At 44.2% G+C, this 22462-nt stretch overlaps 1 protein-coding gene across 1 annotated transcript in view; it reads right to left on the bottom strand.

Annotated features, from left to right (window-relative positions):
* igf2r (insulin like growth factor 2 receptor) overlaps window positions 1-22462 on the bottom strand; it is a 35075-nt gene that overhangs the window by 2869 nt on the left and 9744 nt on the right. The window contains exons 13-44 of the mRNA XM_022234183.2: window positions 22270-22442; window positions 21547-21709; window positions 20895-21053; window positions 20258-20464; window positions 19870-20059; window positions 18574-18885; window positions 18039-18220; window positions 17513-17593; window positions 16665-16890; window positions 16224-16358; window positions 15307-15395; window positions 15007-15166; window positions 14466-14514; window positions 13793-13940; window positions 13225-13360; window positions 12633-12764; window positions 11511-11779; window positions 10438-10635; window positions 9845-9988; window positions 9000-9167; window positions 7944-8145; window positions 7336-7415; window positions 6919-7079; window positions 6114-6250; window positions 5258-5396; window positions 4778-4852; window positions 4531-4614; window positions 4201-4409; window positions 3158-3264; window positions 2408-2487; window positions 2099-2275; window positions 1390-1465 (exon numbers count right to left, since the gene is read on the bottom strand). Of these exons, the coding sequence (XP_022089875.2) occupies window positions 1390-1465; window positions 2099-2275; window positions 2408-2487; window positions 3158-3264; window positions 4201-4409; window positions 4531-4614; window positions 4778-4852; window positions 5258-5396; window positions 6114-6250; window positions 6919-7079; window positions 7336-7415; window positions 7944-8145; window positions 9000-9167; window positions 9845-9988; window positions 10438-10635; window positions 11511-11779; window positions 12633-12764; window positions 13225-13360; window positions 13793-13940; window positions 14466-14514; window positions 15007-15166; window positions 15307-15395; window positions 16224-16358; window positions 16665-16890; window positions 17513-17593; window positions 18039-18220; window positions 18574-18885; window positions 19870-20059; window positions 20258-20464; window positions 20895-21053; window positions 21547-21709; window positions 22270-22442 (4848 nt within the window). The remainder of the gene's footprint in view (window positions 1-1389; window positions 1466-2098; window positions 2276-2407; window positions 2488-3157; window positions 3265-4200; window positions 4410-4530; window positions 4615-4777; window positions 4853-5257; window positions 5397-6113; window positions 6251-6918; window positions 7080-7335; window positions 7416-7943; window positions 8146-8999; window positions 9168-9844; window positions 9989-10437; window positions 10636-11510; window positions 11780-12632; window positions 12765-13224; window positions 13361-13792; window positions 13941-14465; window positions 14515-15006; window positions 15167-15306; window positions 15396-16223; window positions 16359-16664; window positions 16891-17512; window positions 17594-18038; window positions 18221-18573; window positions 18886-19869; window positions 20060-20257; window positions 20465-20894; window positions 21054-21546; window positions 21710-22269; window positions 22443-22462) is intronic.

The raw sequence follows: 22462 nt of genomic DNA, 5'->3' as shown, positions 1-22462 counted from the left end.
GCCTGATTCTGTGGGTTTCCCTGGAATATTTATCTAGGCTTTTCCTCCCTCCTCTAAAACTGAACATTTCTCCATTGTCTTAACTGTTGCTTCATCCTGTAATAAGTGATAAATGCGCGGTTGGATGAACAAAATAAACAAGAATTTTGCTCGCGGCTTCCATTCACTCAAATACAGATGTACAGTAAACTCTGACTAAGTCGGCACCGCGTAACTCGTCATATCATCAAGTCGGCCTTTTGACAAAAGTCCCGATCGTCTGTAATGCATTTCCATTGAAAATTTCATTTCTAAGTCGTCATTTCGTATAAGTCGGCATGTTTTTCTCGGTCCCTTTTCCACAAAACCACAAAGATTCCTTTGAGTAAGTCGGCATTAAAAAAAACCTGTGCTTCGGTATCAGTTTTCTTCGCCGCAATTGCCAGGAAGTGTCAAGTGACAAGTCCCACACTGCTTGACGGATGTCCGTTTATTAGCCGCACAGGCCGTGGTTGATAATCGGCCAGCATGAGTACATCAATACCAGTAACCCCTCTAGTGCTACACGCATGCGCTCTGTCCATTTTGCGGGTGGCCTTGTTGAACGAACTTAACCAATGCGTGTACGGATGATGAGTGTATGTTTTCTGTACCGTAACTGTATCACATACATGTACGTACTGCACAGTTGAGTCGTGATGTGATATGCAAGTGGCTTGCCATCCTTGCTTCGTCCTTAGGGGCAGGCATGATCAATTATCAAATTTGCAGCCCGTGATGAGGATAATTATCAAGAAGGAATTTACAGGGATCGACCCTGAAGGTAGAATAAACCAGGATAAATTAAAGCCATTGAATTAGTGCAAGGAATCATTATGTACATGTACATAGGCAATACATGTGTACGTGTAAGTCAGCAAAATGACGACTTACAACACAAGTCGGCATTCGCGTAAGTCGTTATAATTTGAGTCCCAAGAGTGCTGACTTAGCCGGAGTTTACTGTAAAAGGAAAGCAATCGTAACGATGGAATCTCTCTGACCGTAAGCAGTAAGTACAGCCAAAGGCATGCTAGCCTTGGAGAAATATTTGCTTTAATTTGGTGACGTAACAATAGAAATCTGCATGTGTGCTTAACCTTTAGCACAACGGCAAGCGCCGCCGTGAAATAGTGCTTAAGGTTAGCAAATTTTTCTGCCAAAGTTAGCACAACTTTTCTACTAACTGTTAAGCACCTCCATGAAATTGGGCCCAGCTTGTGTGAGAAAACCAGCGCTTTGGCTTTGTGAAAGATTTAGGCACAAGGTCACACTGCACTGTCACAGAGATTTTCACACAAAGACTGACAGAGACGACAACAAATCAGCAACAGGTGTTCATTGGTGCTATAATCATAATTTAGTACTTACCTGTGAATATGAGTAACTGGGCACATTACTGTATGCCCCAGGAAACAGGCCTCTGAGTTTATAGTAAACAGCTGACCTGAAAAAGCCGCAAGAAAAAAGAGAAAAGTTCAAAGAAATGAAGGTATTAATTCAAAGAGTAGGTCATTGATAACCAGGCATTATAGGTACTACTCTCCAGCACAATTACTGCAAGTCTGTAACACTACAGGTGCTAGTCAAGCAACTATTGGTACTGGATTCAAGCATTATAGGCACTATTCTACAGCACCGTGGACACTAGTCTACAGTACTGTAGGTGCTGACATGTGGAGTAATGGGTATTTATAGTCTCCAGCACTACAGGTGCCTGTCTCCACTATGGGTGATTGCGTAAAGCACTACAGGCACTGATCTTGTGCATTATAGAGGCTAGTCTTCATCACCATAGGAGCCCATCTCCAGCACCATAGGTGTAGTCTTGAGTACTTCAGGTGTTATTTCCTAACACTCTAAGTGCTTGCCTCTAGCACTGTAGATGTTGACGACATAGATTATATATGTACAGTACAGGTGCTAGTCAGAAGCACTTCTGGTGCTTGTATCTATTGTCATAGGTATTATTTAAGTTAGGTATTATTTAAGTTAGGTATTATTAAGTTTTAAGTCAATGCCATTCCCAGCCCTTCTGCAAAAGACGTCGTGGCATTGTTTTAGGTGACTGAAGTAGTACCTTCTCTCTGACTTGTGGAATACAATGATGAGCAGACAGAGCACAACCACGCCTACGAGTATGCCCATCACCACGGGGACCTTGGAGGTCGCCCCACTGGCGGGGCTGTCTGACCCCCCTTTGCCCCCTCCACCCCCTCCGCCCCCACTGTTGGGCTTGGGAGCCTGAGTAGGAATCCTGTCAGTGTAAAAAGAAACACATTCAAGAGCTCGGGGTCATGAATTTGGTATACTTGAAGAGTAACAGCAACTGAACTTTGAATGAAGGGACTCTAAAATGTTTTGGAATTAAGGGGGGGTTTGAGCTCACGCTGTGTTGCACATCGTTGACGTCAGCCACAGGAAGTAGTACTGGCAACTGATGGACTCAAAATCAAAAGTGGGCTTCCCCTGAAAAAAAAAAAAGACACAAAAAATTCAAATCAATGCTAAAACTTGGACGCAAGCAGAGCCGACACCCTCTTTATCTTGGTAAAGGCTCCTCCCCTCCCCACTATTCCTGACTCCTGTCTGAGCACTTGACACAGACAGAGCTGTACACAGAAAGACTGGCGCCAACTTCAGATTTTGAAAATAAAATAGCTGTTCACAACATAAGCAGTGCAGCATAATCCACCATTTTGGTTCCAACAATTGAGACACTCATGTCGCAACTCTCTCCCTGAGCAGCTCTAGTCACAGACACTGAAAACTGACACCTTTGGGAACGCATAACTTCTCAACTAGTCCCCCCCCCAAATCTTGCTCCTTCCTATGCACTCTCACCCTAAAATGAATCCTGAATAGAGGCTTTGCATTGTAGCCATATTGCAGGGCAGTTCTTTCGTTCCACAGGAAAACCTCCTTTGTGCAATACCTTGTGGAACAAAAGTGCTGGCCTGCAAGATGGCAGCTATGCAAACCCTCAATACTGTGATTTCATATCAAATTAACTTGCTCGGTGGGATTCGAACCCACTACTTTCTTCTTTCTTAGTGCCAATGTCTTATTGCTCAAAAAGTGACCTGGCAGGACCGGCTGGGTTGGTTTGAATTGGCAGTGGGCATGGCGAATAACCCACCAATCCTATGTTTGGATCACACTGGAAGACGATGGTCGTCTCCACGTCTTCCACACCTTTCTTCCGGCAGGTGTTGGGGTTGGTGATCACCATCTCCAAGATTTCATCTGGGTAAGAAGGGAAACGTCAAGAACCAAAACACGTGATTCCCGAAGGTACATACATTGTTTGGCATGCACAAGGGTTTATCCACTACAAACACAGGGTGAGGGTTCCCCTCATTTTCTGTGTTTTCTCCGAATGATGCAATCTACATTCAGAATTCACATCTTGGCGTGAACAGAAAAAAACCTTTTATGCTTGTTATAGTTGAGCTCTGAAGACAAATGACACTGCATTCTATTTGGATGCGTCTGTATTTATTTGAAAAGATAAAATCAGAGAAAACATGTTTTCCTTACAGTTGCTCTTTAAATGTCCTTTAACAAGTCCCGTCACAAGTTCAGTCACAAGTCCAGTCACAAGTCCCGTCACATGTCCACTCACAAGTCCCGTCACAAGTCCCGTCACAAGTCCCGTCACAAGTCCAGTCACAAGTCCAGTCACAAGTCCAGTCACAAGTCCCGTCAAAAGTCCCGTCACAAGTCCCGTCACAAGTCCCGTCACAAGTCCAGTCACATGTCCCATCACAAGTCCCATCACAAGTTCCGTCACAAGTCCTGTCACAAGTCCCGTCACAAGTCCAGTCACAAGTCCCATCACAAGGCAAGTCACGAGTAACAGGATGAACAATGACAAAGGAATGCTTTTGTCACAGCTCATTTGAATAGCTTGTGAATTGGCTTAAGACTTAATGAACTTTGATGGACTTGTGATGGACTTACAGGGACTTGAAAGGACTTGAATACAACATTGGCTACGACTCTCTTTTTTTAATGGGTTGTAGTCAAGTCTATCGCTGAAGCATTCCTAGGTTAATGTCTATCCTGCTACCTGCGGCTGGTCTGGCATCTGAACTTGTGAAAGGACCAATGACATGAGATGCACTCAACTAACAACTTAACCACAGTAGCAGGCTAAAGATATCATTACGCCAGACCCACCCTTCATGAAGAATTTTTCCTGCGACACATCACCAATGTTCCTGAAGAATGGGTCATCTTGTTTGCTCTGGCATACAGCGGCAGTGCTACAGACTCCGTTGGCGTCCCCGTCTACTTGGGAAATGGTTGAACCAAGGCTAATGTAGTAAGTGTAGACCGACTTTTCTCCACTTTTCTCATCTCGTTCATCTCCCTCGGCTACCCAGGTGCTGAGGAAACAAAACACTTCCATTTCAAGATTTTTCACTTTCATGCAAATATATCCCTTCACCTCCTTTTTTATATAACGCCTTATTTGACTGAGATAAAGGATATCACAAAATGCCATACCTGTGTTTAATGAGGGGTGAAAGGTCAAAGGTCGCCTTAGTCTCCGGATCAGTCACCTTTCCATTCGTCACCTCGACGGCAACCCTGCAAGACGCGATCACTTTCAGTTTCAAAAGGCATTTCATTAATGTTACAATGTCAGAAAAATCTGAAGAAAGAACCTTGACAGGAGAACGACCAGCGTCCAGTAACAAAGCAAGAAAGCAAACTATAATTTGTTTGTCAAGTTTTACCCTCCATTTCGTACCTCTCTTCGCTGCAAGCGACCTTGGACTCCCAGACAAAGATGAACCTGCATTCCGAATCGTTAGGGGGGGAAACACTGCCGAAAAAAAAAAAAAGAAACTGCAATTCAATGAATCCATGCGCAGACAACTGGGTGGTCATTATTTCAAGAATGCTGCCAAGTTTAACCATTGAAGTGTTGCATAATTGTAAGCAAGCTCACTTAAATGTGCCACACGATGGATCAAGTGCTAACAGGCCCCAAAAAAGGAAGAAAATTGATGTCATACTTTGCAAATTTACAGTGCTGAAAGAGGTTGACTGCAGTCGAAACAGTTGTTGATCTTATGAATTTCAAGATGAAGAAAAAAATTGACAGTGCAGGAAAGCTTTTGTCAGTCACAGCATGGTCTAAATGTGACTAGCAGCAGCCATCCTCTACAAACTTGGGTGATCATTTCCATACGAATTTGACTAAGTGTCCCAAATGTACATGGCGGACCTTTTCAGTCTGGGACGTCCCACCCTATCGGAGCAGGTGAGGATGATCTCGCTCTCGGCGATGGCATTGTTCCCCTTGCCGCAGGCGCCCTGCTTCCCCTCTCGGAAGGTGACATGCAGACTGGGGTTGCTGGCATCTCCTGTGGTGGTGGGGGAGAGAATCATCCCGTCAAGTGCTTGCCAGCCAACCAGGCAAGCAATGCATTTTCCCCACTCGCCTCAAGCCAGTGGTTGTCTCCTTATCAATAAGTACTTGCAGTATTTGAGAACATGTGACCCAACACGCCAAACTGGGTTGAAGTAGGTAACCTCATATTCCTCAAGCAGAGAAGCTTCTACTTTTTTTATACTCATGAAAGATTCACAACCATTCCTGTCCAAAGCTATCAGCAGAGCAAAGTTAGACTTTGGATCACTCTGAAGCACAGGAAAAAAGCAGGGGAAAGGACTTGTCGAACATTTCAGCCTTTTTTTTGTTTAATTATTGGTCACATATTTGTTATTCACAAGCACTGATTTAACATCATTTTCCCTACTCATCAGGCTCAAAATATCTCAACATTTCTTAAGGTGTCTCAGCTCCTTAATAGGCGAGTTTACTAGTATACCAAGCCCAAAACTACCATTTCAGGTACAAAGCTTCAACAACAACAACTATCTCTGCCTTCCACAGGCACTTGCTTACGAGGGGAACATAGGGGTGAAATGACTTGGGCAAGGTGGCAAACATGGGATCAGGAGTTACACACTTCAAACCACTGAGACCTTTTTCCAGGCCAGGTCGAGGGACACTGAGCTTCTTTGCCCCTGAGGCTATTCTGGACAAACAGCGAATTGCACAAGAACCCAACTCCTACCTTCGGCGTTGAGTAGCTGCGTGTAGACCATGCCCAGCACGTCCACCGTTCCGTCGGGTCGCTGTCTGCAAATGCTGGCCTCTTTGGGGCACTCATCCGGCGTGTTGAATGCTGGCTGGCACAGGTTTAGGAAGTATCTGAGTTATGCAAGGTAAATATCACACGTGAGACTATAAACAACGGTCGCTGCTGTAGTTGAGATCATCATGAGACTAGATGGGGAATCATTCACAAGACCCATCATAAGACCAGTAAAAAGACCAGTCATAAGACCAGTCACAAGATCAGTCATAAGACCAGACATGAGACCAGACACAAGACCAGACATGAGATTAGACACAAGTCAAGATCAGACACAAGACCAGCTACAAGACCAGGAGCAAGACCAGTTTTAAGACCAGCCACAACTTGAAACTAGATCAAAGACAAGACACACGACCAGTCAAGTACCACAGTGAAGAATGACGACGGAGCACTTTTATTGCAGTTCATTTGAGTATTTAGTGTCTTGAATTCAGACTGGAGGTCTTGTGATTGGTCCTACGATGGTCTTAAGGGGTCGTACAAACTAACAACAGTGACATTTTAGTAATTACTTTTCTGCTACACTCATCCAGTGACTAATGTAAATTCCTTTGGTGACATGTGACACCTGTGCCTTGGAAGTGACAACAATGACATTGTGGCAATGTCAATTGTGCTTACAGCCAACACAAAGTGCTATGAGTAAATGTCAAATTGCCTCTGACACAGTTGAACTTTAAACAAACGGGGCATTTTATGAAATCCGTTTGATGGGACTTACTTGTTTCCCTCGCTGTCTTGGAATGGCCAACTGCCCGTGATGAGCGAAAGAGGCTGGAGGTCGTAGGCCTTCTCCATGTAGGCCAGGTCACAGGGCATGCTCAGTGGCGGACAGGCCAGAGGCGTCTCCCACTGGAACATGTAGTTGCAGGCGTTGTCCGACTGTGAAAGGAGCCAAGGGAGAAAAGGGTCCGGTTAGATTTTGATAAGATTCAAAGTAAATTGCTTGAACAAAATACCTCACACTAAGAAGAACCTGTTCATATGGAGCTTTATTGTTAAGTGATTATATTGATAGGGTTGCATGGCAACCAAGTCTTTTTGATAGGCTTTAGAACCAAGTATTCAGTATCATGTTCCTGAGCAAGACAGTTTACTGCAATCAGGGAATAGGACATAGTAGTGCACTGAGACTCACTGAAAAGAAGGTCGGCTGGTTGGGCTTGACGGTCTCTGAACACTTGAAGAAAATGATCGTTTTCCTTTTCTTGGAAGCACCTGGAAGAAAACAGTTGTTGTAAAACAGGGAACTTAAGTCATCCGAGGAGCAAGCATCAGACATGATGGGAGTTTCTATTATGAAGAGGTTGCAGCCTCATTGACAACATCTTGACATGCGCAAATTGGTAAGTCCACGAAATTTCACTGATTATTACACAATTTTGACAGTTGACACAATATGGGCAGTTGACACCATCTGGGTAGTCTTTAACTGCCGATGCAAAAAGCAGACAGGAATGGTCTTTTTACCAATGAGGGTACACTATTAAGATATGTAACACAATTTGGGCAGCTGACACTGTCTGGGAAGTTTTGACTGAATGTGCACAAAACGCTTAGTAATGGTACCTTTACGAATGAAAGAAAAACATAATTTTACAATAAATGGTTACTAAGGCTGTGTTTGAGAAAGGCTTCCAGAGCTATGGCCACGTCTAATGTCAGAGCATCTCTGCATATTTCCAATGGAGTGAAGACCTAGACCTAGCTCAGGACAACTGATTTGGATGCGGCCTTAGTCCTCACTTCCTTCGCAGGGCGAGCCACCGGTGTACTGCAACTTCACAACGTGCCCCTCTGTCAGGAACTCCTGGGACTCCACGGTCCCCAGCGAGTAGACCCCGCCATTGTCCTGCAGGCAGACCGCCGAGTCCTGGCACCGACTGTCCCCGCTGGACACTGCGTTGCACAGGTGGACTCTGTACACGGCATTATCAGGTCCGGTGACCTGACAGGTGTAAACGACAGAAGGGGGCGGGGCAAGAGTAGGAGGGAGTGGAGGTAGAAAAATGCTTATAATGTTGCGAAATATTTTATGTTTTAGGCTTTGAGAAATCAAGCTTCTCAAGATATGATATCTGATTTCAACAGCTGTAAACAAAAGAGCACATAGTTCAACCATGATGGAAAGTTGGACGATGTTTGTTATTGCAGGCGAAATCTAAACGACCCTATACTTGTCTTCCATTATCAGGAAGTTGTTATAAAGGGAATAAGTATGTGCTTGGCCAGTCTTCAATGTGCACTGAAGACCGGAGAATGGACGTGACTAATGCCCTGACCAGGGGCAGTATCAGCATTCATTCGCCTGAGCCGGTCTTAAATGTTAGTTCTAGACCAACCAAGCACGTAGTCACTCCACACTGCTTTAGTCAGAGAGTCAAAAGAAGTCATTATACAATAACTTGTCAAGGATTTTGTTCAAAAATGTTTGCTTTCATTTTACTGAACACCCCCATCCATTTTATGGTATATTCCTTGTGCAAGTAGTCCAGAGGAATCTCCTTGTATGGACTTGGCGCGCGCATGACAAGTTCAGCGTGCCACGGCACACACAGACTCTTGACCAACAGGAATGAATTACACTGTCTCGTATCCAGGTGCCAGCAGGCATTATCAATGTTAATACACGGTCAACTTGTGCGTTGTTGAATAGGGAGACTGTCTGAGACATTTAAGAATCAGTTTTTAACAATGGCTTGGCTCCTGTTGTTCAGTTTCAGCCAATCAGTTTCAGCCAATCAGTTTCAGCCAATCAGTTGAGTTCCTAGCCATCATAAAGTCCCCAATGTGACTTTGTACCTCTTGTTCGCTCTCGGCCAGCGAGCTGAGGTCGTACTCATACTGCAGTCTGTTGTCAAAGTATTTGCAGTCCTTTCCTTTGGAAGGCTTGGCGGGCGGACAGACGGCGTTGGTCAACCAGGAGAAGTGATAGGTGCACTCACTGTAGCTCTCCATGGTCGGGGTGCCCTTCAAAACGAGTCCAGAGAAGAAGAGCGTGATTTACGCAGAGGTGACAAAGCAGAGAGGTAATCTTACTACACCCCTTTTATACATGGTGGTAGCACTTTCTGCAGATAAGTATTTTAGAGAATTTACCACACAAGTCGATCTCTGTGCTCTGCCGGAATGGAAATATCTCATGAGACGGTAAGCACAATGATTGCTTTCTGAGAGTACTTTACCAGAACTTTTACATCAAATTTGGAAAATCTTCAACTTTTGATTGGAAGGGCTAGGAAATTACATATGGTTGAAAGTGCTGACAGTCTGTGACCTCAAGACGATGAAGTTTTGGTCAACTCAGAACGTTACACTTGCTTCAATGTTGAACACTGCCAATTTTAAACCAGTTTTGTAAAACAGTTGGGTCAGCATGGTAGTTCTTCACTTTTATCTCAGCTTTTTGTTTTAAAGGTCTCTGGCTGTTTTAGGTGGACTGAATATTCATAAGGTCCACTGAACAGGCTGTCTTGACTGAATATTAATTAACTCATGTGAATATTCATTAGGTAACTGAATATTCAGTATTTGTCATTTTTTATTTGACAGCTGTCAGGTATCATTGCGAATTGAATTAAATTGTCAGGTTTGAAAAGAAATACATTTTGGTCTTCCCTTCTGAAAGAAGAAGAACTTGAGCATACTTGGGAAGTGCCCCGCTCACAGAACAGTGTGATCAGCGTGGAGATGTTCTTCTGATTGTCCTCTGGGCAGACATCTCCCTTGGTGTAGCTCATGACGACATGGCCGTCGACAATCTTCGGCCCATCATTCACTCTTCCTAGATTCTACATATCAGAACAGAAACAACCAAAGATCAAACAGGGAGAAATAGGAAATCAGGCGGACAACACCCATTCTACAGTTTTCCAAGTCATGACCGTTTTTTCCCGATGATCTCAGATTTGCCATGCCAGAGAATTTCCTTTTAACTTCAGTGTGCCATGGAGTGTGAAAGACAATTCTTTAAGTCCAATTTATTTGATTACGTCACTACAAATTCACACCACTCTGTGGAAGCTAGAAGTGACACGGTTGGTCACTTTCAACAAAGTAGCGAGAATTCTCCCAAAATCAGAAGAAAAAACCTGTCAAATTGACTTGACACTGAACCAAATGGGAGTAAATGAAAGCTTAAATGATAACCCATGCCAAGCAATACAGCTGGGTTAAAATATCCTGAGTTTGTTTTGAATTCCGGAACAAGACTTTCCAAATGTAAACAGTTGATGCATACCACTTGACCGCTGGTCTGATCCAAGCAAGCTGCTGACCCCGGCGGACACCTGACTCCAGGGATAGGATTCAAAGGTCGACAGAGGTTGATATAGTACTGTTTGTCGTCGGCCAGGGACTTGGCCAGATAGTAGCCACGGTCACTGACCAGGGGTGAAAGGTCAATGACCTGTGACCCATTGATCACATTGCACTGAATCTGTGTAAGAAGAGAAACAATTGATTGGTTGGACTTATAATAACTTCAACCAGCTGTTCTGCAAATTAAAAAAAAAGGTTAGGCGACAAAAATGGCTCCGGTTTCTGGTCAATACATGCGTCACTGTGGACCTGAGCGTCAGCAAAATAAAAGTTATTTATTTGGTATGATATGATGTCCAAAAGCTGTCAAATTTGCTTGATCAACTGGAATCCTGCTATTGCGTAATTTTAACGCATTTTGATGGGTACGGTCGAGTAATATGTACAATAAAGGAGTCCCTCTAAGCCCCCATACATTTAGTCAGACACTCTTATTCAGATGACATCATTTCTGCATAGTACATTTACTTCTGGGAACCAGACAAAGGAGGTGGTCTTATGTTCTGTATGCATCTACGAGCTGGAAATACTTTTAAACAGCAAATGAGAGGGCCAGTCTATTTCAGTGTTGGTAACAGTGGCACGTAAGTACAAGCACATTTCTGGGGAAAAGAAAAGTGAGGGCAGCAAACAAAGAAGCTGCGTCACCGCACCACCATTGGAGCCAGCCTCTGGCCAAAGACCGCAGACATTTTTGGGGGCCTTACATATCTCAAGGTTCCATTTTAAGTGAAGTTAAATTCCGACGATAATTTGACTTTGGGGGAAAATTTTAAACTATTTAAAGAAAAGGAAACCATCATTTTGCATCGGGGAAAAAGCTAGCCTATCCATACTTTCTAACTTTTCACCCAAATTCTGCCTCCCCTAAGCCTACTCGATGAAAATGAAAAAATGCTAAAAATAATATTTTTGTTGACTTCATTAAAACTAGTGTTTATCTCTAATCTGCATTTCCCCATTTAGTCAAAGCAGGAGTGTGTCCAAACGTACAAATTCCTCGCAAACGATGGAGGTGTGCCACGAGATGTAGTAGGTACAGTCCTCTGACTCGTCCACGAACACGGGCTCCCCGATGGCGCCGCGATCTAGCGAGCATACGAAGTTGATGACGGTGCTCCGGGTGAAGGCGCCATTGTGGCAGGGCGCGCCGTGCTCATAGTTCAAAAACAAGGTGCCGTCGCGGAAATGCAGGCTGCGATTGAAGAGCCCACTGTTGAAATTGCGGGGGTTCGTGGTGGCCGTTTCCATCTGACAACAACCTAAGGAGGCCAAGATTCCAGTGAGGAAAGAACAAAAGGCATTACAGACTGCAGCATGACTACAAAGGGGATGCCCCCCTGCCACAGAAGAAATCTGTGCCCCCCCACCCTTGAAATTTTGACATGTACATGTGGGCAACCTTGGTGTAAGCAACAACTGGATTTGCTTTCGGTGCCCCTTGAAACCCACTTGTTTCAGAACAGAATCGCTCTCAGCGCTATCACAGCACTGCTTAACACAACACAAAGAACAGCTGCTAGACATGATGGAACAAACTAGATAAAATCACTTTCAACCTATTCTATCCGCTCAGAGCAAGAACAAAAGAGGGCATGTTTTGAAATGAAATTGACAGTCGTTTGATACGCACTCACTGCGTAGGCGCCCAAGTTTATGCACATTGGACGCAGAGTACACTGAGTTTGAATTCAGTCTAGAATAAATGGTCTTCGTGTGCACGCTGAACGCGCGCAAGAACCCGGTTGGAAAACACACAACCATCTGTCTTTGTGTTGCCACTGAGGGTGTACTTCAGTTGGGGCAGATTGCCTTGAAATATCAGCACTTGCAGAGACAGAAGTTCCCGTTATTTTGTTAAATAATAATGCATTTCCATAAAGTGCACACATCCAGCAATATTGCTGTCAAAAGCATTACATAATTGTTATTACCCATGCTCATCGGGCGCACAAACATTCCGGTTTTAGTGAGTTTAAAATTGACAAGTAAAAACACAAGCTAACAAACATAACATTTGATCCGTTCCAATTCTACAAAAGTCAGCAAAAATAAAATGGGATTTCAAGACGAAACTTCCAACTCCTGCACAGCACCCCCTCAGTTCTTATTTACCAATGTTGTCACCGGTGCATGCCGAGTTCTCCAACGGCCCCTTGCAGAGTGAGAAGACATACTGGTGACCCTTGTCGCTGTGGACGGTGTAACCCGCCGAACTCTGCAAGATGTTCAAGTCAAACTTGTACCCTGTGGGCAAAAGCCGGAGCAGGACAGGTCAGTCCCACAGTGATATTCATCCCACTGCTGCCACCGTGAGATGATTCTGTGCCACTTTCTGTATGTCCCCTCTGAACTCCTAAAACAGTTTTCTCACACATAGTCTTAACAGTCTGTGATATTTCTATAACACTTCACAAGTAATGTCTACAATATTTTTGTAATATATTCATGATATAGTCAATGATATTTCTACAATATTTGCGAAATACTATTGTGATATATTTCTGCAATATCTCCATGGTCACGTCGATATTTCGGGTATACTTCTAAGGTGATGTTGACAATATTTCAGTGACACTTTCAAGAACATCTGTAAATTTCCATAATACTTTAAAGACAATGTATCAGATATTTTTGTAGTATTTAAAAGGTAATGCCTAAAATAATTCTTGAATACTTCCACGACATCTCTCTGACATTTCCTTACCAGTAGCTGGATTAACCGCAGTGCAGTCTGCCGTCACTTCTTCTTTCTCCTGGTTGATGGTGCAAGCCAAGTTGGTCAGCCAGATGAAATGGTACTCACAGTTGTCGCTGGTGAAGGTGTACTGTGGAGTGCTCCCCTAGCATTGGACAAATAAACAACAGACACGAGGATGATATTTTTCTGCAAGAGACATGATCCCACTGGTGTAACTCTTCCAGTTTTTGAGGCTTCAGAGCATGATATTCGTTGGGAGTGACGTCTTTGTGAAAAACTGGTTTTACACCACACCATTTTCATAAATTTGGTGTCAAATTTTTTTTCACCAACTAAGTGGTCCAAAACACAACTCACAATGCTGACTGTTAAGTCTTGGAGCTATTCCAAGAAAACTTTCATTGGACAACAAATTCCAAAGGTGAGACACTTTAAGTGGGTCAATGAGCAACTTTCTGGGACTTTCACAAAGACTCTCCATCAAAGTGCCCTGGAACTAGACTCATGATGGTGTCGTCCAGTTGGCGACTGCTAAGTCCAATGATCACTGACCGGACCACCACTGACTTCTTACCACCCCTTCCTTGTCACATTCCAGGCTGATGACTGTGCTGCGGTTAGCTCCGCCTCCAGAGGGGCAAGGGTCACCGTTCTCATACCTCAGGACCAGGTGGCCGTTTTCCATAGTGGGCCCTTGGCTGACCTCGCCCAAATTAAAATACCTGAAACAGTTGAAAGTCACAAAAATACTTATTCTACAAAAATATAAAACTACTCTTCTCAACAGTTTTTATTTTGAAAATGACGGTGGAACTGACAGTTAACAGGTGAAAAATACGCGAACAAATACGCATGTATTTACATATTTGCAATTGGAGCAAGTGAGCAACGTAAGTAAACTGACCTAATCCTAGTGTTATTATCTGTGAAAACGACTGAGCTCTATGCCGTCGAGACAGATTTTTGCTTGTATCAGACCAGTTGTCCTAACCCCAGCTGCGATATCAACTTCTATCCCCCAAGTGCATCTAGCATTCCCAAACTCAACCACGGTTGAATTCCGAGTGAGACCATGTCCGAGCAGTCACAGTATGTGCTGATTGTGAATATGTGGGTGAGCGCTGACAACACGGCTAGCCATGACTCTGAGAAGCCTGTTTTCAACACGGCCCAGATCTAAGTCTTTGCATATGTCACATTGGCCGACAATAGGCATAGCCTTAGCCATGCCTTAGCTCGGAACTTACTTGTCGCCTTGCTTCAAGCACGCAGCTGCATTGTGCGGACAAGTAGAACCTGGGAGAAAATGAAGAAAGGGGCGTGCTAAGAACTGCCACGAGAACTTAGCCAATCCAAATATCGGAAGAGGGAGAGATTGAGTCGCTCAGAAGTTTAGTGACTCAGCAATTCACACTGAGTCACTCACAGGGTCAACTTGAACTACTCTTTTAATCAATTACAGTTGTTCAATCTGAGGATGAAAGTGAGTCACTCAGTGAATCAAACTAGCTTACTCAGTCGATGTGAATCACTCACTCTGCCAATCACTTTAGGGTGACTACTACCTTGAAACGCAAACTGCATAATCCAGCTGAATTGGTTTTGAATCATTCACTCATATGGGTCACTCACTAAAGAAAACCTAGGTGTGTGCCAATTAGATCATAAATTTGAGTTGCTCATCAAGAAATCTGAGTTTCTCCACCGGTGAGTTAATTGGATCAGCTCACAGATCATTTTGTACTGATGAATGAGGAGAAACTTTCCACATATAACTCTGCTGCCTACCCTGTGCTGAGGACTTATGCAACAGCGAACGACAGACATTGATGAAGTACGCATCGTTTCCAACGGTTGCCATGGGGTCAACGCGGTAGTTGTCATCCACCCGAGCCAGCGACGCCAGATCAAACTGCTGCTTGTCATCGCTGTAACTGCATTCCACAACCTGCAAAGCACACGAGTCAGGGGACCAGATTCAATGATCAGGAAGCACAGGGAATATTTACATAGTAAAAACTAACGGGCTACCAGTACAGAAAGTCAGGTGGCATTTTTAGCTTGTGGATTCAAGAAGTCACTGCGTACCTTGAACGGGGGGCAGGCTTGTGGTGTGGCCCACTCAAAGATGTAAGTGCAGTCGGAATCCTCTTGGATGAATGACGGCTGGCCAACACCTGCATTGAAACGTCACAAACATTAAACAAGCTGGAAAGCGGTATCAGAAAGCGCTGATGGCGTGCAATATTTTACATTTACACAAGGGTGGGCAACCATTCAGAATATTTTTTTCATATTACAATGATCAAGCAGCCAGACTATGACTTCACACCCAATAAGAACACTGACTGGCCAGGGTGCACCGTCTCAGCACAGTATCTTTGGAAAAATCACTGTGTTTTTTAAACGCTGCATTTTATCGAGTGACGGCATGTTTGTCCACTTTGGAGGTAATCAACCTGACAGAAAACCATGGGTTCGTTAATTTTTGAAACGTAGAATTCTGTTAGTATGTGTGTGTGTTTGAATGGGCCTGAAATATACCTTCAAGACTGTGTTCCAAGTTGTTTGGTGAGTAAAACCGTAAATTCCCTCAATGATCAGAAACCTCAAGTGTTGCTGAAAAGAACTTGAATTTTATGACAATAAAAGTGTCATATGAAAATGATGTAGGACAGCATGACGTTGTACTGTGGCAAATGTTCAAGTTGCAAACGTGGAGCGGCATCATGGACTGTACATTACTAAGTAGCCAGGAGGCAAAACTTCACACTGAATCAGACGGCTGCAGCTAATAAGACACACAGGTCTATGGGGACTAGCCTTAGCCGCTTGCCAGAGGTTCCCATAGACTCATGCGTGGCAAAACTTCACACTTAATCAGACGACTGCAGCTAACAAGACACACAGGTCTATGGGGATCAGCCACAGCCGCTTGCCAGAGGCTCCCATAGACTCATGTGCTGTATACAGCCACAGGCAAAATAATTTTGAACACCGCCTACCTTGCACTCCTTCATCGCAGAAGAAGTTGATGGCGGTGGAGCGCTCGTAGGTGTTGGAGTGACAGTTCTTGGTTCCCGTGGTGTAGTTAAGCTTCAGTGCACCGTCGTTGTACTGGAGATTCTGGTTAAAGAGGCCTGTTGGCGTCAAGTGGCAAACTTAGGTTTAAAAATAACTGACTTCATGAGAGCCTAAATCCTTGTTTTGATTGAGCACTGAATGGATTTTGGGCAGTGCATTTGATGCAATTCGAACAGTCACTAGCTCTTTCAAAATGATGAACAAGTTATATAAAACTGAGATGTAAGCCATCATTTGATATGTGCTTTCCCAAGAATAATCCGAAATCTGCCAAAATGGCAACAACAAATAAAACCTGATGACATATTCCACAAACATGAGCACCATTTAGGGCATCAAATACTGTGTGAATGTTAGCGCACCAGCATTCTTAATGAAGCTGTCTTCTCCGGGCTTCAACTGACAGGCTCCGACGTTTTCCCCACTGCAATCTCCATCTCTGCTGACGAGCGGACCGCACACGTTGATGTGGTATTCGTAAGGTGGGGCGCTCACCACGTAATCATGCTGGGTGTTGTGGAGAGCTGATAAGTCGAATTGGAATCCGTAATTTGGGGCCTGAACAACGCAGTCTGCTCCTATAACTCTCTGAAAAGTTCCAAGAGGGAAATGATATGATTTAGGGATTGGTCAGCCTAGAGAGATGCATTCACAAAAAGTGTGTCCCCATTCGAGGTGGGCAAACCAAAGAGGATGCCCATCCACTGGGGTTGCCACGCCCACAGAATTGCCCCTTCACTGAAGTTGCCCCACCCACAGAACTCCCTAACAACGCACTCATAGTTTGAAGTTCAGCTGACACCCCTCCCCTTACAGGGTTGCCCCACCCACAGGGATGCCCCACCCACAGAACTGCCCCTTCACTGAAGTTGCCCCACCCACAGAACTCCCTAACAACGCACTCATACTTTGAAGTTCAGCTGACACCCCTCCCCTTACAGGGTTGCCCCACCCACAGGGCTGTCTAACTCACAGGCTAGTCTCACCCTCAGGAGAATCTACCGACAGAGCAGGCATCCTATGGGATAAATAGCGCATTTCCTTATGAATATTCCTAAATGCGTCAGGATTCTCAAGATTTCAAGCCAATATGGAGTAAAAGAGGCTAGCACAGGCTCTACCTTCCTCGATCCTACAAAATCCTCCAAAAATTCCAAGCAAATTTTGAATAAACTTGAGAAACGTGGGTTATAAATATACTTGGCCTCACCTTTAACGGACATGCCGCTGGCGTCTCCCATGTGAATATGTACTCACAACTTGCCGTTTCCAACTCAAATACCGGTGACCCCTAAAAAAGATGCACACAAGGATAGACGTAGTACCAGTCAACTCTTGCCAAATCTGAGAAAGTTCCTCAGATGTTTTTCTTTAAAATCCAAATTTTGGAAATTTTGTTAATATTATATTGTTTGAAAACCCTGAATATTGAACATTTTGGTTTGGGGTTTTGGTCAACATTACATTTTGAAATCAATACTGAGTCGAGGAAATCATTTTCACAACCTTGGGATAATGGAAAAATTTCAACAACCAACATTTGTTATTTCCTAAAAGTATCACTTCTAAGGCACTGTATCAACAGACTGACTTCCGAAGAAATTCACAGCAAGTTTCAAGCAAGTTGGCGACAAAACGGAAGATCTATTAAATCTGATATCCGATACTTTTAGAATCAAGGAGATTGTCATCTGGCCAGAAAGACAAATGTAAAAACAGATTTGTTTTTGGCGTACAGGCGTTGTGGAGCACTCAAAGTTGATGCGCGTGCTGCGGTGGTATTTGTTATGACAGAGATCGCCGTTGACGTAGCGTATGCTCAGGGAACCATCCACTGCTGCCTCGGGCATGGCCTGCACGTAACCCATGTTGAATGCCCTGTTGTCATCAGTGGTCTGACAGGCACCAATTGGCCCCCCTGGAAACAGAACAGCAATTTTTTTCTACTAACTGAGGTCTCAAAGTATGGAAGATAATTTTGAAAGAGGAATTTCCTATTTGTTTTGGGGACCACGAACAATAATATTCAATGCCAAACAAGTGCTGAAAAGATGAAAAAAAAAAAAAAACATTCAGAGGAATAAAAGAATAGTTTTTAAACCCAAAATGTACACAAAATGAAATACACAAGGAGATAAGTTTGACATTTAACAAATGTGTATGTGTGACCCGCTCTGCAAAAAAGGGTAGTAAGTCACGCAATGCCAAAACAAGTCATGGCCTATTCTATTTGGAGAGGGCAAAATTTCTTCAAAACATGACTTTCAATACCTGGGCAGAACTGAGTGTCGGTGCCGAGCGAATTGACCGGGCGGCACACATTGATGTAGTAACTCATCTGTGTTCCTGGTCGCGTGTCCACTGCCTCCCAGTTCCCGCTGTCCTTGGCCAACGATGACAGGTCGTACTGGTTGCCCTGCCCATCCGACACCAGGCAGTCCACCGACTCCGGCAGGCAGGCCAGCGGGGTCTCGAAGTTGAAGATGTAGGCATAGCCCTCCTGGCGGACGAAGGTGGGCTTCTGGTTGTTGAGTGAGGCGTTGCGACGACACAGGAATGTGATATCCGTCTTGAAGTTGAAACCTAAGCGATGCACACAAGCGTTGTAGAATTAGAAACCATTCACTTTTGCAGCAACGTGCTCCCAGGCGGAGGTAAGTGCATGTTAAACGTGATTTGGGACTTGACGGGTGCAAAATTAAGACGAGCGTGAATGTAATGCCAACACAGTAATGGTCCCTTGGACTTGTCTGCAAGAGAGTGCTATGGAGAGCCACACAGGTTTGGTCAAATGACTTCTTAGGAATGACCTACACTAAGCAGTGCTTAACCTACAACATCACAGTCAATCAAAGTTACAGCATATCTTCAACAAACTTGATTTTTAAGAAAAAAATTGAGTTTCGACTCACATGTAAAAGATAAAATGGTACTGGTTTGCAAAGCCACAGATTTGAGAGGCCAGAAAAGCCACCGATTAATAAGATTAGAGTAGGTCAGTTTGGATTTAAAACAACCTCCCCCCCCCAATTTTATGTAAACAATCTGAAAAACGGTGACCATTTGTTGGTTTTGTTTTAAAAACAACTTACAAGTGAAAATTGCAAAAAGTACGACCGTCTCTTGCTGTACAGTATAACAATATAAAAAAATCAAACGGTAAGACATACAGGCGACTTTCAGTCAGTTCTAAAGATGAATTTCTATCCGTGAGCTGTATTTATTTGGGTTTTTTTGCCCTACCCGATGTATATTATAAACACTGAAAGGTCAGTGTGGACACCTGAGAGCCTGTGAAAAAAAAGGCAAGCTTGATTCGGGTGGGACTCCAACCCACAACCTCCTGCTTGCTAGTGCAGACATCTGAACTATTCGCCCACCGAACTTGCCGGGGTCGGCTGGCTGGTGCGAGTCAGATGTAGCAGCGGGTACCGCTAACAATTATTTCTAAAGATGAATTTGCGTCGGGAAGATGTATTAATTTGGGTTTTTTTTGCCCTACCCAACGTATATTATATTATATTCTGTCTGACTTTTCAGTTGGACAGAATCAGCCCCAAATCTTACCGTGGCCTGCATTTCCCCCCTCGTACGTAAGTGTCAGGAGCCCGTCGTCAGAAAATTTCAACTTCTGTGAGAGCATGCCGATGTTTTCGGCTGAGCTGCCGTCTGGACTGATCTTACAGGAGCTGAGTGGCTTCCCGTTCCCAGACACACAGTGGCTGTTGCCGCCAGTCACGTTGCCGCAGATGTTGAGCTGTTTGGAAGAGTGAGAGAGAGCAGTGAGATTTAACACAAATGCTTCACCAAAATTTTAATCTGTCATCTACTTTTTTCTGTCAATGTTGAATAGGACAGCTTTAATGGCACTTTGGCACTCTATTGATAAATACTATAAAATAAGAATTGTTATTGTCAAAGGAACACTGTTGATTCCAATATCTTCTCAGAGTACCTGGAAACGGCTGCCCGAGGGCCCAGAGACATTATAAAAGCCATCAGGTTTGATCAGCGTCTGCATGTTGAAGACGTACTCCGAGTTGGGGTCCTTGACAGTGCAGTCTTCTCCGCTGGTCATGTCGATGGGGCAGGCGGCTTCCGTCTCCCAGATGAAGGAGTAGTGACAGTCGTTGACCTTCTCCAGGAGTCTTGGGCTGCTTCCCTGGTGGGCAAATCACAAGGGAACAGTTGTTGAGAACAAGAGAACCGGACAAGAAAAACAGAGAGAAACTGATTGAGAAAGCAGGGCTCAAGACTTGATCGACAGTGATATGAAGTCGAGTGTATATTCTAATAATTGGGCGAGTGCTCCAAGATGGGCTTTCCGAAATAGTTTCACCTTCTGCATTATGACTTTAATTTTGGCTTAACCTAAAAACTGCCCTCACACCCCTGTTTAGCTTAAGTCTTACTTTATTTTTTCGTCGTCAATTAGTGATTTAGTATTTACATGAAATTTTCAAAACAATTTGTGACTCATTCCTTGTATTTTGTACTCGGGCCCAACTAAGCCTAAGTGTTGGTCTATCAACCACTCCAACATACTACCCTCTATTGTCTACGCACAGACCCATTCACCACTGTGCTCTTACCAGCACACCCTTCCTGCAGCTGAAATGGATGCGGCTCTCCACCTGCCCGGCCCCACCGTTGCAGGCGCTGCCATTAGTGTAGACCAGGAGCAGGTGGCCTTCGCTCTCAATGACCGGCTTAGACTTGGGGACTCCCAAGGAGCTGACGCTGGGGACCTCCTGTCAGAAAAAAAAAAAAAGACAGGAAAAGTTTGGAAACAAACTGGAGAAACTACCCCGCCGATCTCCGGCGTTTCTAAAAGCGTGCGATTTTTTGTTCGGGTCAGCTGGAGTGCAACATCTGCTACGAGTGGTAACAAGACTGAGCAGGTGTTTTTTGCATAGCAATGACGGTCCTTTGGTAGGAACTCGTGGCATACTCGCAGAGGCTTTTGCCCATATGGGGGGGGAGAACCTGCTGAGGTGTGCAACCCAATATCTACAGGTCCAAAGGTGCAGTCTTTGCAGGAGCACAGGCCAGAGTAGAGACACGAGCCGAGTAGAAAATTTGCCACCAGCATGTTTCTTCTTTGCCCGTGAGGGCGCCCTTTAACTCAGTAGGGACATGGGACTGAAGAAGTTTGGAATGACTGAAAAGGTTACGACGTAATTTCTTTATGTTCATTCATTTACAAAGCTCTTGTCAGAGCTCACTTTGGCCCTGGGAACAAACCTGACTGTTGTTGAATTCTGTCTGACAAGCTCCGGCAAAAGCGCCGCAACCCTTGACTGGGTTTACCGGCCGGCACACGTTGATGTAGTACTTCTTGCGGTTGCCATAGAGATCTGAATCATCCACAAATGACCAGTTGTCTTCCTCCAATGACTTCGACAAGCTGAGAAGCAGAAAAAAAATAAGATCAAACCAAAATTTGGTAAACCTTGTTAGAATAAGCCATTTGCGAGTTAAATTTGAATAAAATCTGGTACACTGAGTTCTTTAAATTCATGTGAACACAACAACTTGAATTCTCCATACTAAACGCACTGTTGCTATACCTCATGATTTGGGGCAAGCTTTTGCTTAGTTACATAGGAGATGCCTTGCAACAATACACCATTCTCAATGGATAAGAAGGGCACAAAGGAACCAGTCCATTCCAGAGATGGTGGTCGCTAAGCAAAAGCTTGCTCCGAATCAAGAGGTATAGCAACAGTGTCTTTAATCTGAGGAATTCAAATTGTTATGTTTATGTGCAATCAAATAACAAATTTAACTCACAAGTGGATTATTGGGTGAACCTACCCACAAGGCCTTACAACTATTGGTGAAGGTAATTTGTGCTTCACTGTGTAATGAAGGGAAATTAGTGCTGGATATGAGATGAGTCATTACCCAAATCAAATCACTTTGTATAAAAAAATTAAAAACGGGCGAAGGAGATGCGCAAAATACCTTGACAAGTCGTACTGCTTGTGCGCTGTGTCATCAGTAACCACACACTCGATTGGTTCTTCCGGGCAAGCGTATCTGGTGTACCAGTTGAAGACGTACGCGTTGTCTGCCTCGTACTTGAAAGTGGGATATCCCGGATCCTGGTCGGGGGCGCACAGGAATGCTATCTCTGCCTGAAGGGTCGAATATGGAA

The sequence above is a fragment of the Acanthaster planci genome, linkage group LG15, assembly GCF_054643075.1.
Source record: "Acanthaster planci isolate LZ-2023a linkage group LG15, COTS_SCS, whole genome shotgun sequence".
NCBI lineage: Eukaryota > Metazoa > Echinodermata > Asteroidea > Valvatida > Acanthasteridae > Acanthaster > Acanthaster planci.
Note: the sequence above shows the minus strand (reverse complement) of the source record. Positions and strands in the feature narration are given on the sequence as shown.